Source organism: Bubalus bubalis, chromosome 22 (assembly GCF_019923935.1).
Source record: "Bubalus bubalis isolate 160015118507 breed Murrah chromosome 22, NDDB_SH_1, whole genome shotgun sequence".
Classification (NCBI taxonomy): domain Eukaryota; kingdom Metazoa; phylum Chordata; class Mammalia; order Artiodactyla; family Bovidae; genus Bubalus; species Bubalus bubalis.
In genome coordinates this window covers 40,097,751-40,115,862 of record NC_059178.1, presented here as the reverse complement: position 1 = coordinate 40,115,862, position 18,112 = coordinate 40,097,751, and the positions used below count along the sequence as shown (strand labels likewise).

General features: G+C 40.6%; 1 protein-coding gene across 4 annotated transcripts in view; it reads right to left on the bottom strand.

Annotated features, from left to right (window-relative positions):
* MAPRE2 (microtubule associated protein RP/EB family member 2) overlaps window positions 1–18,112 on the bottom strand; it is a 188,726-nt gene that overhangs the window by 78,864 nt on the left and 91,750 nt on the right. For all 4 annotated transcript variants that reach the window (XM_006059136.4, XM_006059135.4, XM_044934676.2 and 1 more), the window contains one exon: window positions 3,449–3,576. In XM_006059136.4, the coding sequence (XP_006059198.1) occupies window positions 3,449–3,569 (121 nt within the window). In that variant the 5' untranslated portion in view covers window positions 3,570–3,576. The remainder of the gene's footprint in view (window positions 1–3,448; window positions 3,577–18,112) is intronic.

The following is an 18,112-nucleotide window of genomic DNA, read 5'->3' as shown; positions in this document are numbered from 1 at the left end:
AATGGGGAAAAAACATGCCGAAGGGGGACTGACAGTATTGGAACCTAAGTCTAGGAAAAAGAGTAAGGAGCAATTTTACTGAACAAGAAAAAAACATCAGTTAAATATGTGAAGGTATTTTGTGTGTTTTCCCACAGCTTATGACTAAAATAAAATTATACACAGTAAACTAAAGGAATTAAAATGAAAGTAAAAGAAAAAGATATTATCCAAGAAATCAGACTACTCATTATAAGTGTGCTGAGGACAAATCACTAAGGTCACCAATATCTGGTTTTGTTCTTATCCTAATGGCACTGTCCTCGCTGCCTGCAAAGTCTTCTAGAACAAAGAAGGGTATAAATAAATAAGTTCATAAATAAATCAAATGATAGAATTTCTTGCCAAATGCCACTGTTGAAGATAAAAGTCAAAGACTAAATTATGAATTAGGAAACTGTGCCAGGTAAATTCTGGATATTTTTACTGTTGGTGGTTTGGGGTTCCTTTAAAATGCACAGCAAGTTCTTGGCTGCAGCCCAGAAGTACTTGGGGTGCTTGTTGGCTGGCACAGTGGAGGCTTCGCACATCCAGAGATGCTGATTTAGAAAGTCAAGGATCCCAAAAACTGGCATTCTTAAGCAGCTTCTCAGAAGATTAGAAATGCATTTAGTCCCCAGTTTAGACTTTGATGAAATGACTGTCTAAAATAAAACACCCGCTTCTCTACTATGGGGATTAACATGTTTGTTTATTTGCTTTTTGAGGGAAAAAATACAACGTATTTGGTAGCCAGTGAGTTACCCTAATGAAAATTACCTGTTCTCATGATCAAAATGGTTTCCACAGGTTTCATCAAGCCACACTGGATGACAATGTAGATACATATGATTGGAAAATGCACACCAACGCTTTCTTTAAGGTAACTGTTCAAGAACCCTTCACAAATGCTGCTAAAATTTTACTGAATTTGCCTTATGAGAAATTGAAAAGATAAGCAAAGAAATTATATATACATATACAAAGAACAGATACACACACAGACACTCCAGCATTTACTACTACTGTATCTAAAAATTCTAATTTGCTTCTCATTTCATTTGTCTGCAAAAACTCCCAAAATATGTTAAACAGGAAGTTCCTCATGGGCCCCTTGGACACTTTAGACCCATGACTGGCAATTTTCTCTCTGACTGTTTTTTCTTATCTCCTTCCTTCTCTGTGTCTCTTTTTTTCTGGATAACCAGCCCCATGGCCCTTATCCACAAGTACACACAGCCACTTTATGGGAAAGATACACAGTTTTGTCTTTGCCCCACAGCAGTTTCAAACTGATTTGCATTCATCCTAAAATGAGCACTTTTGAGGGAAGAACGTGTGTCAGGCCCCATGGAGAAACGAACCCACGATTACAATGTAAAGTGATATTTGTTATTAATAGAAAAGGGATGGCTGATAACAGAAAACACTGTTTTTTTTTTTTCTCCAGCAAATTAAAAATAAAATATTAAGCCCTCCTTGGTGGTACAGTGGATAGGAACCTGCCTGCCAACGCAGGGGACACGGGTTCGATTTCTGGTCTGGGAAGAGTCCACAGGTGGCCGGGCAACTAAGCCCCTGTGCCACACTACTGAGTCCAAGTTCTTAGAGCCCGTGTTCTGCAACAAGAGAAGCCACCGCAACGAGAAGCCCACGCATGACGAAGAGCAGAACCCCGCTCCCTGCAACTAGAGAAAGCCCACGCACAGCAACAAAGACCCAGCACAACCAAATACATACATAAATACTTTCTTTTAGAAATAAAATAAAATAGCAGGGCACTCCAGAACGCAGAGCAAGAACAGCACCAGAAAACCTGAGTGCAGATCTGCAGCTGAGCAGGATGCAACAGAGGCCATTTCTGACAGTCACTGCTCGAGTCATTTCAATAGGTAAACAACACATTTTTCCTGGGTGTCATCACAGTCTAAGTCGGCTTTTCTCCAGATCGTACTGAAGGGTAAAGAACTGCTCGGTTTGCATCCACTACTGACCTCCCAAATCAGAGGGCTGATGCCTGAAGCCTGGACACAGAGCCGGTGGGTCAGGCAAGGTCTAGGTTCTGGACACCCTACTGTCTTGCTCACGAGAAAATGACGACGTGAGAAGAGGTGTCAGTAGAAGGGAAGTTTGTCCGCTAGTTGATTCTGATCCAGCCTAGATGCAGAGAAGCGAGAGTGTCCTCTCTGGTGGGCCTGGACTGGTGAGGGCTGACGGCCCTGCATGAAATCTGTCTACACATGACTCACAGGATGTCCTGCTGTGGCCCCAGCACCGCCACACCAGCTACACCTGAAGACGCTTCTGTATCAATCATGTCTCATGGGATTTCACACGAATCCATCTCAGGAATATTTTCTCATCCCTAATACCATTTTGGGTCAGAGGCAGAGAGAAAATCTCTCACCTATTAGTTCATAAGAAGAAAATACTTCCTGTTCCAAAAGGAAGACTATGTCTCTGCTAAATACTCTAATCTAAGAATGAATTCACTAGTGACATGTTCTTTAACAAGCCCCCACTTAATCACTGAAATCAAATGTTTTTTGTTTTTTTTTAAATTTAGCTCTATATGCACTCCTTACACACCTACTTCATAGTAGGCCGCCTACTTCATAGGGTGCTGCCTCAGACACTTGACAAAGAATGAGACACAGCCCTGCCCTCAAGGGCTCTGGGAACCTTCTGGGGAATAAAAGCTGGACCTTCTAACACAGCGTGGTAGGCATTATTCTGGAAGGGTGGTGAGCACGGTGCTCCAGGAGCACCATGAAGCCTGGGAGGTCTGGGGAACCCTTCAGAGGGGATGACAATGAGCTGGATTTTAAAGTGTGAACGCGATTTTACTGCAAATGAAGAGAAGGGGAAAGACCTTTTTGGCAACGGGAGCATGAAAAAAATCCATGCAATGCAAAAGGGAAGGAGTCTTTAGGAACAAAGAGTATCGTGGGGCAGAGGCGCAGGGCAGGGAGATGTGGACCATGAAACCGAGGAGATGGACAGCAGCCAGAGGGAAAGGACCTTATCAGTCACGTAAAACAGCGAATTTTATCCTATAGGAAGGACAACGCGGCGCCCGGAATGTTTATAAGAAAGGGTTTTGCAGGATCCAATCTGCATTTTTAGGAAGAGATGTGTGGTGGCTTACTGGGGGCGGTGACAGAGAAAAGGCTGGGAGATCAGTTACAGAGCTTCAGCAAGATCACTTATAACATGTTTTGGGGTAGCTTGATGCTCTTTGGTGAACATCATCATTTTCCCCCATATGTTCGTTAATTATACCTGAGGTTTTCTCCTTAAGTTATCTATTGAAGCTGTGTGTGTGTATATATATATATATATTACTATTCCAAATATATCATCTGTGGTTTATAAAATCACATTCCACATGAGTAAACGTTTAGGTAAATACTTAAAAGAATGCTCTTACCTGAACAAAGCTGTTCCACTTTTGTGTAGTTTAAAGATACTATGTCATTAACCCAAGCGATGATGTCATGTCTGCTCATAGTCTCTTGGGTTATCGAGGTAGAATACACATTGACCGCCATTCCCCAACTAGAAAAAACAAACAAACAACATTTATTTACCTACAAGGAAAAAAATGAACTCAGAAAGATGACAGACATCCATCCAACCCTGGCAGAACTCTTATATGGTTAAAACTCATATGGTTCATGCATCATCATTTTACGTCTCCTTCAACTTGGTTCAAATGTTGTTCAGGCTCTGAGATTCCTCATGTCTCATGTAATTTAGTGTCTCAGAAGATGAGTTGGGAACAATTTTTTTTTTTTTAATCAGCTTTAGAGAAAAGGAAATTCCCTTCAGAAACAGGATACATACATGTTTCATTAGAAAAAAAAAAGTCTTCACCAGATAGTCTTTATCCCTAAAAACTTTGGATAAAGCAAAAAAAAAAAAAAAAAAAATTATACAGAAGGTACCTGGAACTGACTGCATGAGTCCTCCCTTCATCTCTGACTGCTAATGTTCACCTTCTGACCATTCCATGACACCTACTACTTCCCCTAACTTTTCTCCAGAGGGGCACACAGTGGCCAAAGAAAAAGGAACAGAAAAGGTTTGTTTTGCTTAAAATACTTTGATAGCTATGGTTTGGTAAGATTGGTTTCCTCTTTTTAATTAATAAACAATGTTTTTAGAGCAGTTTTAGGTTCACAGCAAAACCGAGTGGAAAGTACAGTTTTCGCATATACCCCCTCGTCCAACAATCTCCCTACCAGCTGGGACATTTGTTACGATCAGTGAACCTACACTGATGCACTCTCATCAAGTTCTACAGTCTACATTAGGTTCCCTCTTGGTGTTGTATATTCTCTGGGCTGTGACAAACAAACAATGACATGTATCCATCACTGCAGTATCACACAGAATCCTAAAAAAAAAAAAAAAATCCTCTCTGCTCTGTCGATTCATCCTTCCCTCCCACCGTTTCGGGCAACCACTGATCCCTCTTACTGTCTCCATAGTTTTACCTTTCCCAGAAGGTCATGCAGTTGGAACCACACAGTACAAAGCCTTTTCAGACTGGCTTCTTTCACTAATGCACACTGAAGGTTCCTCCATGTCTTTTCATGACTTGTGAGCTCACTTTTTTTTGCACTGAATAATACTGCACTGTCTGAGTGTATCACTCACCTACTGAAAGACATCTTGGTGGCCTCCAAGTTCCGGCAAATATGAGTAAAGCTACTATAAATAGTCACGTGCAGGTTTTTGTAAGTTTTGATTCATTAGGATAAATACTAAAGAGCATGACTGATCTGGGTCATATGGTAAGAGTGTGTTCAATTTTATAAGAAACTGCCAAGCTGTCTCACAACAGGGCTGGTAATGGCTGCATTCCCAACAGCAATGAATAAAACTTTCTATTGCTCCATGTCTCCACCAACACTTGGTGGTGTCAGTATTTTGGATTTTGGCCATTCTAATAGGTGTATACTGAAAATGGCAACCCACTCCAGTATTCTTGCCTGGGATCCATGGACAGAGTAGCCTGGTGGGCTGTGTAGTCCACGGGGGTCACAAAAGAGTCAAACGTGATTTAGTGACTAAACAACAACAACAAATCCCAACTCTTTAGAGACTTCAAAGTGATATTCTATTATTCTTTTTTAAAATTCAAGTATAGTTGATTTACAATGTTGTATACATTAAAGTGATTCAGAGATATATATATTCTTTTTCAGATTCTTTTCCATTATAGGTTATTGTAAGGTACAGAATATAGTTTCTTGTGCCATACAATAGGTCCTTGTCTTTATTTATTATATATATTCTAGTGCGTATATACGGAGAAGGCAATGGCACCCCACTCCAGTACTCTTGCCTGGAAAATCCCATGGACGGAGGAGCCTGGTAGGCTGCATTCCGTGGGGTCGCTAAGAGTCGGGCATGACTGAGCGACTTCACTTTCACTTTTCACTTCATGCATTGGAGAAGGAAATGGCAACCCACTCCAGTGTTCTTGCCTGGAGAATCCCAGGGGCGGGGGAGCCTGGTGGGCTGCCGTCTATGGGGTCGCACAGAGTCGGACACGACTGAAGCGACTTAGCAGCAGCAGCAGCAGTGTGTATATATTAATCCCAGACTTCTGATTTATCCCTCCAACTTTCTCCTTTGGTAACCATAAATTTGTTTTCTGTGTCTGTGAGTCTGTTTCTGTTTTGTAAATAAGTTCATTTGTTTCTTTTAAGATTCCACATGTAACTGATACTATATAATATTTGTCTTTATCTGTTTGACTTACTTCACCTAGCCTGACAATCTTTAGGTTCATCCACGTTGTTGCAAATGGCAATATTTCTTTTTTTTTTTTTAATGGCTGATAATGTATCTACCATGTCTTCTTCACCCATTCATGTGTCAATGGACACTTAGGTTGCTTCCATGTCTTGGCTACTGCAAGTAATGCTGCTATGAACGATGAGGTGCATGCTACCTTTTTGAATCAAATCAGAGTTTTCATCTTTCCTGTATATATGCCCTGGAGTGGTATTGCTGGATCATATGGTAACTATAGTTTCAGTTTAGTTTGTTTTTTTTTTGGTGGTGTGGCTTGTGGGACCTTAGTCCCCCAACCAGGGATCCAAATCTGTGCCCCCTGCAGTGGAAGCAGGTCCTAACCACAGGTCCACCAAGAAGTCCTTATTTTGGGTTTTGTTTTTTTTTTTAAGGAACCTTCATACTGTTCTCCATAGTGACTATTCCAATTTACATTCCCACCAACAGTACAGGAGAGTTAGTTCCCTTTTCTCCACAGCCTCTCCAGCATTTATTATTTGTAGATTTTTTGATGATGGCCATTCTGACTGGTGTGAAGTGATAACTCATCATCGTTTTTACTTATATTTCTCTAATAATTAACGATGTGGAGTATCTTTTCATATGTCCACTGGTCAGCTATATATTTTCTCTGGAGAAATGTCTATTTAGATTTTCTGCCTATTTTTTTTTATTATTGGGCTGTTTATTTTTTGATATTGAGCTGCATGAACTCTTTGTATATTTAGGAAATTAAGCTCTTGTTGGTTGCATCGTTTGCAAATCTTTTCTTCCATTCTGTAGGTTGTATTGTTTACAATTTTCTTTGCTATACAAAAGCTTGTAAGCTTGAATAGATCCTGTTTATTTTCGCTTGTATTTCTACTACCATGGGAGACTAACCTAAGTATTGCTACAATGTTATTTAGGAGAATGTTTTGCCTATGCCCTCTTCTAGGAATTTTGAAGTGTCATGTCTTATATTTAAGTCTTTAAGCCATTTTGAATTTATTTTCGTGTACAGTGTAAAGAGTGTTCTAACTTCATTGATTCACAGGTGGCTGTTTAGGTTTCCCAACACCACCTGCTGAAGAGACTGTCTTCCCCCCATTGTGTACTCCTGCCTCCTTTGTTGAAGACTAGTTAGCCACAGGTGTGCAGTTTATCTCTGGGCTCTCTATTCTGTTGAACTGATCCATATGTCTGGTTTTGTGCCAACGCCATGCTGTTTTGATTACTGTAGCTTTGGAGTATTGTCTGAAGTCTGAGAGGGTTATGTCTCCAGCTTTGCTCTTTCCCTTCAGGATTGCTTTGGCAATTCTGGGTCTTCTTTGGTTCCACATAAGTTTTAGGATTATTTATTCCAGTTCTGTGAAAGCTTTCATAGGTAATTTGACAGGGATAGCGTTAAACCTGTAAATTGCTTTGAGTAGTATGGTCATTTTAATGATATCAATTTTTTTAATCCAAGAGCCTGAGATATCTTTCCATTTCTTTGAATCATCTTCCATTTCCTTTATCAATGTTTTATAGCTTTTAGCATGTAACTCTTTCACCTCCTTGGTCAGGTGTATTCCTTAGTTTTTTCTTTGACATGATTTTAAAAGGTTTTGTTTTTTTAACTTTCCCCTTCTGATATTTTATTGTTAGTGTAAAAAATGCAACAGATTTCTGTATGTTAATCTTGTACCTTGCTGAATTTGTTTATTGGTTCTAATAGTTTTTGTGTGGGGTCATTAGGGTTTTCTATAGAGAGTATCATGACTGCTTCCCGTCCAACCTGGATACCTTTTCTTTCTTTTTCTCATCCAATTGCTGTGGCTAGGGCTTCCCATACTATGTTGAATAGAAGTGAGAGTGGACATCCTTGTTGTGTTCTAGCATTCAGCAGGAAAGGGTTCAGCTTTTCACTGTTGAGTATTATGTTGGCTGTGGGTTTCTGACAGTTTTTATTATGCTGAGATCTGTTCTCTTTATACTCATTTCAGTGAAAGTATTTATCGTGAATGGATGCTGAATTTTACCAAATACTTTTTCTGTATCTACTGAAATGATTATTTGGTTTCTGTGTTTTCTTTTGTTGATGTGATATATCATATTGATTGTTTTGCATATGTTTACCATTATTGTGGCCCTGGGGTAAATCCAGCTTGACCATAGTGTATGATCCTTTGTTGAGGACTTTTGCATCTGTATTCATCCACGATATTGGCCTGTAATTTTCCTTTCTGGTACTATCTTTGTCTGGTTTTGGTATCAGGGTGATGGTGGCTTCACAGAATGACTTTAGGAATGTTCCCTCCTCTTTAATCTCTTGGAAGAGTTTGTCAAAGATTGGTGTGAGTTCTTCTTTGTATGTTTGGTAGAATTCCCCAGTGAAAACACCTAGTCCTGGACTTGTGTTTGCAGGGAGGTTTATTTGTTTGTTTTGTAATTACAGATTCTATTTCACTTCTAGTGAATTCTGTCTATTCAAATTATCTATTTCTTCTTGATTCAGTTTTGGTGAGCTGCATGTTTCTAGAAACTCGTTCATTTCCTCTAGCTTGTCCAATTTGTTGGCATATAACTGTTCATAGTATTCTATTGTGACTTCTTATATTTCTGTGGTATTGGTTGTTATTTCTCCCTTTCATTTCTCATTTTGTTTGAGTTCTCTCCCTTTTATTCTATTTATTCTTGATTTATTAGCTGAATAATTATGCAAAGACAAATTTCCCGAGATATTGATCATATAAGAAAGGCAAGATAGATGCCTGATTCTTTCCCTATATCTTCAGATTTTCACAACAAAGAGGTAAGTTTCCTAATAGTCTCCAAACATGACCAATGAGGTTTTTATTTCTGAACTGTAATTATGAACTTACAGATTTAAACACATTTGATACACAGTTTAAATCACTGGCTTCTGAGTTTTTTCTGACAAGGTTCTAGTACTCTTTGCTAACTTCCCTGCTTTCTGGTATGAGAAAAATCTTCAGGCTTAACTTGTACATTTGCTGCCTTAGACCTAAAACCAGTCATTTCTCCAAGAGTTCCTTATTCCTTTGGTCACAAATACTAGAGATAATATTTTTAAGCACAACTATATACAATAGAAAAATATAGACATAGAGATTTTACACAAAAATATACACATTATTAAACAGTTGTATTTGAAATTCTTATTAACTCTAAAGCAACAAAAAACATTCTACTTAAAGTGCTAAGTGACAATTTTATTTATTTATAGTTAAGTATAAAAATAAACATATACCCATCCTCAGAAGCACCCTCATCTCTAAATTTTCTTCCCCTGAAGATGTGAAAAATCTTAAGACACTGGCATCCCCACAAATGTGACCACAGTTACTGCCTTTCCACAACATTATTAAAAATGCTTTTAATTTTTTGCTTAATAACTTCCATTGTTTTATTATTTAGCATACAAAGCATTTGCTTTTAATTACTAGTCAATTAAAAAAAATCAACTATGTAAATTATATAAAACTTCAGTAAAAATAATTCAAAATTTAAAATGTTTTGGAGTGTCTGGTATAATTTTATTTACCAGCATAATTCTTGGCAGTCCATGTATTTTTCTAATGGCTTTGCCTGCAGGCAGTAGGGAGAAGCTTTTGCTTTAAGAGGCAACGTACTACTGGAGGACGAGGCACTAAGGCCCAGAATTGTGCCAGAGGGTGAAAAGCCAGGTTGGGATGAAATTTTTGCTCTAGATGATTTAAACACAAAATTAAATGCAAAGCAGGGGAGACACAATCAGATCTGTGTTTTAGAAAGATTATCCACAAGTAAGTGAGTAAAGATGGTCTGTGGTTACATAGTAGAAAGAAATGCAGAACAAAAGGACAGGTTGAAGAGTTATGATAGCTTTTAAAAAAATCCATAAGAACGGAGAAGCAAGTCATTTGCTGCAGGTTCTGTCAATGAATCACACTCTTTTCTGCATCTTTATTGACAACGTTCACCAAAGGACAACAATTCTTTTATACTGAGACATTTGGTGCACAAGAGCAAGTAAAGCATTGTCTGCCTTCAAGGAGCTCATTAGGATGACCAGGTAAACAACAGAATAGCAGCTGATTTTTGCTTATTTATTAGACTCACACTCTAACCTCAACCACATCCGCATCTCCACCGGACACAACTGCAGTCCCCAGAAACCCTGAAGTAAGAACATACATGTGTTGAGGGACCTGTGGGCAAACAAAGATAGAGGACAGAGCAAGAGTAAGGGTGGAGCAGTCAAGGTTAGGAATGTTTTATGACATTTTCTAAAATAAAACAATAACGATGCATCACTTTGCCGACAAAGGTCCGTACAGTCAAAGCTATGGTTTTTCCAATAGTCTTGTACGGATGTGAGAGCTAGACCATTAAGAAGGCTGAGTACCGAAGAATTGATGCTTTCAAACTGTGGTGCTGGAGAAAACTCTTGAGAGTCACTTGGACAGCAAGGAGATCAAACCAGTCAATCCTAAAGGCAACCAGTCCTGAACATTCACTGGAAGGACTGATGCTGAAGCTGAGGCTTCAATACTTTGGTCACCTGATGCAAAGAGCTGACTCACTGGAAAAGATCCTGATGCTGGGAAAGACTGAGGGCAGGAGGAGGCAGGGGCAACAGAGGATGAGATGTTTAGATAGCATCACTAACTCAATGGACATGAGTCTGAGCAAACTCAGGGAGATAGTGAAGGACAGGAAAGCCTGACATACTGCAGTCCATGGGGTTGCAAAGAGTCAGACCCGACTTTAACAACTGAACAACAATATACCTACTTCAAATTAATACCAATGGAATCAACATAGCTCATTTCTATTTACCATCTGTGCTGAGGAGAATATTCTTATAATCTATCTTCCTCCGTATTTTACCAGGATACTTCTAAGTTCATTTCAGTTTGTGGTTCTCTTTCACCTCCTCTATTAGTCCTCCATCCAAATGTGTGACACCTTCAGATTTTGCAAGGGAGAGCCTGAGGTCCAGATTTCCTCTGTGTAGGGAAGGCAGCTGAAGTAGAAAAAGAATTCTATTTCTGCTCTGCCAGTCACTCTTTTCTCCCCCTAATTCCTTCAGAAAAAGAAAACTTTCTACAGGTGCAACCTCAATACATTCAAGCTGAAATTATTCATCTGACTCAACAATTCACAAATGAGAATTTATGTTTCTCCAAATGTTAAACTCAAGGTTGGTGGAGTTTAACAGTCTTAGCTCTTAGGTGAACATCCACTAAAATCTGAAGATTTCATTGTAATTTCATTATAATTTCTTAGATGCCAATCCATGTTACAACATAAAGGTGAAAGTACTGGTCTCTACTTATTCATCAGACATGTTGTATAGACCACAAAGGAATTTTTCTATCATTTTATAGTTAAAGTGGTTCCCTGCTCCCATTTTGACTCTTGAAACAATAAATCCTATGAGGGAAGCAGGGCAGGAATTGTATTCTTGGCTGACAAATGTGGACTCCTAGTGTTTTTGAAGCACAATTCAAAATATTAATTTTTAAAATTTTACCGAGTAATTTCCAAAGACTCAGGCAAGCAAAGTAAATGGCTAAGAAAGGTAAGATAACACTGAATACTACAGAATAAAGAACCAACATACTGTGCAGGGTTTATTCTGTTTGGCTCTTCAGCACGCCTGTTCCAGAGAAATTACTGTTTATTCTTCGATGACCTGACATCTGGTCTCTAGGACGTGCATTTCGCTCTGTGTCACCCTTGTAAAAAAGGAAGTCCAAGTCCCGTCCTCTAATTTGCGGCTTTCAGTTGGTACTTTAACTAGATCACTATGTGTTTAAAACTTGGTAAGTACAACAGCACTGAAAGTAGTAAGAGACAATTTCCTAGCATGCTGGTCTCTGGGCCACACATTTTGATATGGCATTAAAATTTCATTTTAAAATGAACTTGCACAGGAGAAATTAACACAACATTGTAAACCAACAGTATTTCAATACAATAAATTTTTAAAAAATGAATTTGCATCCACTGTTCTTTCTTGAAAATAAACCAATAACCACCACATAGTTTATACACCGTGTATAGTTTATATACTCTTTCTGGAAATGTCCAAATGCCTTTCTGGGAAACTGGCACTATATATATAAGTATATACATATCATCTATAATGTTATATTGTAGCTAATATATACATATAATATATATACACACACATATATATACACATATATTTTGAAAGTGAGAGAAAGAAAAACACACAGAAAAATGAAAATCCCTTCCAGCAGGTAAAGTCACATTTCTGGCCTGTCCATGGATAGTGATCACCGACACTTGTGACTTTGGAAAAAGGCCAGCCTTAGCCTGAGGGCCAGTATGTTGATTTTGCCCCACTTAGCCCTGTATGCATGGGCTTCCCAGGTGGCACTAGTGGTCGAGAACCCGCCTGCCAATGCAGGACACATAATGAGATGGGGGCTTGATCCCTGGGTCAGGAAGACCCCCTGGAGAAGGAAATGGCAACCCACTCCAGTATTCTCGGTGGAGAGTCCAATGGACAGAGGAGCCTGGCGGGCTATAGTCCTTAGGGTTACAAAGAGTGGGACACAAGGGAAGCGACGTAGCACGCACGCACCGTGTGTGCGGCACTGGGGGGGGTGGCAGGACAAGTGTGCTAAGTTCACGCTCTGCAGCAGTCACTCAGCCATACAAATCAGAGACTGCATTTCTGCTTACTGAAACAAAAGGAATTTTATGTGACTAAGTGGGACTTGAGTTTGCCTCCTGAACAAAGCCTGGATAAAGATTTGGCAAGCCCCGAACTATGGAAACCAAAACATGGATTCTACCCCCTCACCAGTCATCGGCTCCCAAACCAATGACAAAGTAGTTCACAATTCTGCCCAAGAACAAACTGGGCAAGGTTTGTGAATTACTACAGAGGAAGGCCTCTTCAAAATGTGACAAACATATAAAAATGTCACAGCTAACAAAAACTGGAATTATTTATTACATAATTCATTCTGTCTCTGCACCCCGCACTTAACAGACCACTTGTGTACAAGTTGGAGGAAAACGTGGTGTTTTTCCAGCAAGGCTCACAGTAGACCAGGTGTCTCAAGATTCTGGCTCTAGCGCTGCTGTGGGTGTGTGGCTGTAGGGAGGGGGGCTTGAGAAATTAATTTTGGGATTGAGGCATGTGGAACCTATTTTGATTTTTTTTTTTTTTTTCACATCTACCATCTGAGTATGCCAGGCTTCCCAAGTTTAGACACGGCCATCTGCAGAAGAACTGCCTTCCTTAAGTGGTTGACTTCTGTCTGCTGCTCTGTAAGAAGGCCCAGTTTGGCTTGAAAGTGAAAGTCGCTCAGTCATATACAACTCTTTGTGACCCCATGAACTATACAGTCCATGGAATTCTCCAGCCCAGAATACTGGAGTGGGTATCCTTTCCATTCTCCAGGGGATCTTCTCAACCCAAGGATCAAACCCAGGTCTCCCACATTGCAGGCGGATTCTTTACCAGCTGAGCCACAAGGGAAGCCCAAGAATACTGGAGTGGGTAGCCTATCCCTTCACCAGCAGATCTTCCTGACCCAGGAATTGAACTGCAGTCTCCTGCATTGCAGGCAAATTCTTTACGAATTGAACCATCAGGGAAGCCCCGAGATTTACCTCAAATGCATTCTGAAGCTGAACCTTTAAAAACCACCCACCTCTCCCACCCTGACTTAAGTTATTTTCTTTATTTCATTCCCTGAGAGAGTCTATACCCAACTGGAAACTTCGTGTTCAACATAACATGTTCTGTAAACTAAGCTCCCCGTTGCCATGGCAATATACTCTGTTCACACAATTTTGCACTGAAAACTATACTCATATTTGTGACCGTCTTTCTTCACTCTCTCATAACAATCTGTATTTTCAACATGCTTCTCCATCACTGGGGGAAGTAATCCACCTCCACCAGCCTAAGACCAACACACACAACCCACCCTTCACCCACGGACAAAGCAAAGGAAGTGAAAGTGCTAATCGCTCAGTTGTGCCTGATTCTTTCCAACGCTGTGAACTGTAGCCCACCAGGCTTCTCTGTCCATGGGATTTTCCAGGCAAGAATACTAGAGCAGGTTGCCATTTCCTTCTGTAGGGGATCTTCCCGACCCACAGATCAAATCTGGGTCTCCTGCATTGCAGGCAGACTCTTTACAGTCTGAGCTACCAGGGAAGCCTGACAAAACAAAGAACAGACTGGAAAAGATGAATGAATAATAATGGTATTTTCCTTTCACCTAGGGACTATTTCTTTGATCTTGGGAACATAAGGATTTCTCAAGTCCGTATACTAATCTACAACCCAAGTGGTTTCTTAAGTCATAAGGTACAAATGCTTCATAGGAAGCCACATCACACTGACCAAAAACGGCTCTGAAGTCTCCATGTATGTCAAGGTGGGAGAAGTGCCTGTGAGTCACAAGAACATTTCCTTTACTAATCACTGGCCTTAAGACCCTGGTCAAGGTTCAGGTCTCACCCTGAATTTCCATTCCACAAGGTCTTCTCTAGTTCACATTTTTAGGATGGTCAAGGTTGGCCTATTCCAACCTACCAGGTAAAGGGAGGTGCATTCTTTCAAACACGCTTATCAATCATGGCTTTTTTCTAAGAATCTTCTTGGCGTCATCCTAACAGAAAACAGCCATTTTGCAAACACTTCTACGTACCCACAAGTAGATCGAGACAGCTGCTGATATGAAAATGAGTATTTCCTTCTCCTACAAGGGCCATGTTTCTAAAATGCCGTAAGTTCCTGACATGTACACCTTCGAGTTGTGAACTTTCAAAGATGCGAACACGTGTTCTCATGTCCAATCATGTAAGTCAGTCCTCGTGTCTGGCTTACATTGTCGTGTGTGTGCATCCCCTACACGTGGTTGTGCTTTTGTGTACTTTACAGTGCAGTGCGGTACAGGGTACGGTGCTACAGCATCTTTATTTCAAGCCCAGGATGTCCAGAAGCAAGCGTAAAAACAGCAGTGATATATAGCTGGTACGGCTGTAATTTTCAATGTACTGTAAGATTAAAAACGTTTTTTGTGTTGGTTTGCTTTTTATGTTATTGTGTGAGAAGCATTATAAACCTATTATAGTACAGTACTGTATAGACAGTTGTGTTAGCTGGGTACCTAAGCTAACTTTGTTGTACTTGTTGTTCAGTCGCTCAGTCGTGTCCGACTCTTTGTCCCCCCATGGGGCACAGCACACCAGGCTTCCCTGTCCTTCTTCACCATCTCCCGGAGCTTGCTCAAACTCATGCCCATTGATTTGGTGAAGCCGTCCAACCATCTCATCCTCTGTCGCCCCCTTCCTTCTCTTGCCCTCAATCTTTCCCAGCCTCGGGGTCTTTTCCAATGAGTTGGCTCTTTGCATTATGGTACCTGGGCTAACTCTGTTGGACTTTCAAATAAACTGGACTTATAAACGCGCTCTCAGAATTCCTTCGTGTGTAGGGGACTTACTGTAAGCGGAAAACATACACTGAAGAACAGAAGTGCATATTTATACCCACTGATCAAATACTGAGACAAAGGAAGAAACTCCAAAAGCTGTTCATCAACCTCAGGGGGGCTGAACAGCTTGGGTCCCGCAGCAGACATTCACTTAAATGTATGTGTTTTCCTCTGAAAAACCTTGTACCAACAGACCTAGACTCTGCCTGAGTGCCAGCTTCCTGGCTCCCTCCTCACAAAAGGCTGATATGGAATCCCCCACCCCACCCCAGGCTGCCCCAGACAATGAACTGGGCATCCATCAGGAGTGACTTGTAAATGTGTCCCCTGAACCAGAAACTTCCCAGCCTTTGAGCTGCGCATAATTCATTCTCCAGATTCAATACCATCACGGGGGGCAGGGGGGGGAGGATTTAAACATTTCACCAAGGAAAGACTATCTCCAGATAATTCTCGATTCATCTCTTGCTCTTTATTTGTGACCCAAGAACATGGTGAAGGGGGGCGGGGGCGGTATTTGGCTGGGGGGGGGGAGAGCAGGACGGAGGGAGGCTGGAGTCACAGAGGGTCTCTGAAAGACAAGCCTTGACATGGTAAGAGGCATTCTGGAAACTGTACTGGGTTTCGTTGAAGATTGGGTATTAAGGCTTCCATTTAATTTGTGGAATAATTGATGGCTGCGTGGATTCCAGGGCTGGGAGGGGAATTTAAGAGGTCGTGTATTGTCTTCTTATTTTATTGTCTTCAGGTAATAATAACACACTGAAGCCACCATGGGCGGATGTAAATGTTTTATTTTTACAGGACTGTCTATGGGATAAGACAAAGAATGCAAAACTAACTCCTCCAGTCACCAAGCCTCCTCCCGGGAAGCCTGAGTTGGGGAGAGGCCTGAGGGCAATTCTGACTTCAGACAAGGATGGCGGAGAAACATCAAGGTATGCCCACAATTATACGATGCATAGATTGTATTAAAACACAGATACTGAAATATACTGATTTTTCCTCAAAATTAGGCTATTCACAATTTTGAGCTTTTTTTTTTAATTGTGAATAGCCTAATTTTGAGGAAAAATCGGTATATTTCAGTACAATTTAGAGCTAGTGAAGAAAACCAGTGTAAAAGAATTTTAATACTAAGCTGCTTAGAGAAACATTGGCAAAAACATGAGTTTTATCAGAAGGCCCAAGAGCCTGCTCTTTATGTCAGGTTCTGTTAGATGCCCTACCACTGCGATTATTAACGTGCCCTTCATTATCATTCACTGCTTGATGATGCTTTACACGTGGGCACAAAGCTCCATGTCATCACACAATCGGAAGTCCTACTCCAGCTAATAACTGCCATCTCTCTCAGCAACAATGGAACAGAGAATACTACTCTTTTTTCAGGGTGTCCATCCCATTTACTGCTAACTGTTCCTTTTTAAAACAGAGATTAAGCTCCTTCCTGCCATATCACTAAGTATTCCAAGGACAATTTTTAAAAACTAGGATATGATTAAAACACCCAGATTTCTCTAATTGTCTGCAAAATGAGATTTTCTACTAGCCTTGAAAATCAACCTCCATTTTAACAGCCTTGTCTTTACCTGGGTGAACCCCGTCAGGTACTATTCAGTAAGTGGGTTCTTAGTTTGGCTACCCCCAATAACTGTAAAAAAAAAAATGAAACAGAAATGCAACTTTCAAAATAGCATATACATATACGCATAACCGAAGCACTGTGCTGTGTATCTGAAACTAACACAACACTGTAAATCAACCATAGCTCAATAATTAAAACAAAAACAACCCCAAACCCACTCCTCCTTGGCTCCAGCCCCTGAAGTCCAGAGAGTGACTGTTTAGCTTGACGGAGACTTTGAGGTCATGCTGAACGATGAAAGACAGAAAGCATTCATGTTTCTTTATTCAGTCAAAGTGTGAAAATTGCATGCTAACTAAAATTTTGATTTTTTTTTTTTTTTAAAAAGCACATACATGTTTTTAAATTCATAATTAACAGTCAATAGCTATGGACTTGAAATGACTTGGAAACTTGGCTCTTACCCAAAGAATGAAGAAATTTGGGAATTCTTAAAAAAGTTCTTCGTGGCATTCATATTCATGGCCATGAATGAAACATAACTGCAACAGTCTAAGGCCTTACACATACACACACATACACACACAGCATATATTTCTTCATATGGTCAGAAATGCAACTGATTATAAGGGATTACATTTGCCTAAATGTCCATCTGTTTCAAACAGTGGGTGGCTTGGTCCCTGCTCTGAAAATAACTTCCATGACCTGCAGCTCATTCCCATGCCACAGGCTTGGCTGGCCTCTGCAGGGCACCAACTTTTGCCCAGTCCCCCCGCCTCCCCCTCAACTTGGCTCTTGGTACATCCACTTGGTCTTGACCATATGCCTTCTGTTTACTTTCCCAGCCCTACTTGGCCCTGTTCCCTCTCCCCCTGACCTTAGCTCTCTCCCATGATCCTAACCATTTCCAGTCAGGTCCTAGCCTGCCCACCCAGCACGACCCTGGGTCCACCCGAGTTGCTGCCACCATGGGGCAGGGGGGGCAGTCACGTTCATCTGTTAACACTCCCCCCAACCCCCGCATAAAACCGGGTGCATAAGATGTAGTAGAAGCAGTAAGTAAGAAGTAGAAGTCAGAAAGAAAAACACCAATACAGTATATTAACGCATATATATGAAATTCAGAAAGATGGTAACAATGACCCTATATGCGAGAGAGCAGAAGAGACACAAGATGTAAAGAACAGACTTTTGGACTCTGTGGGAGAAGGCGAGGGTGGGATGATTTGAGAGAATA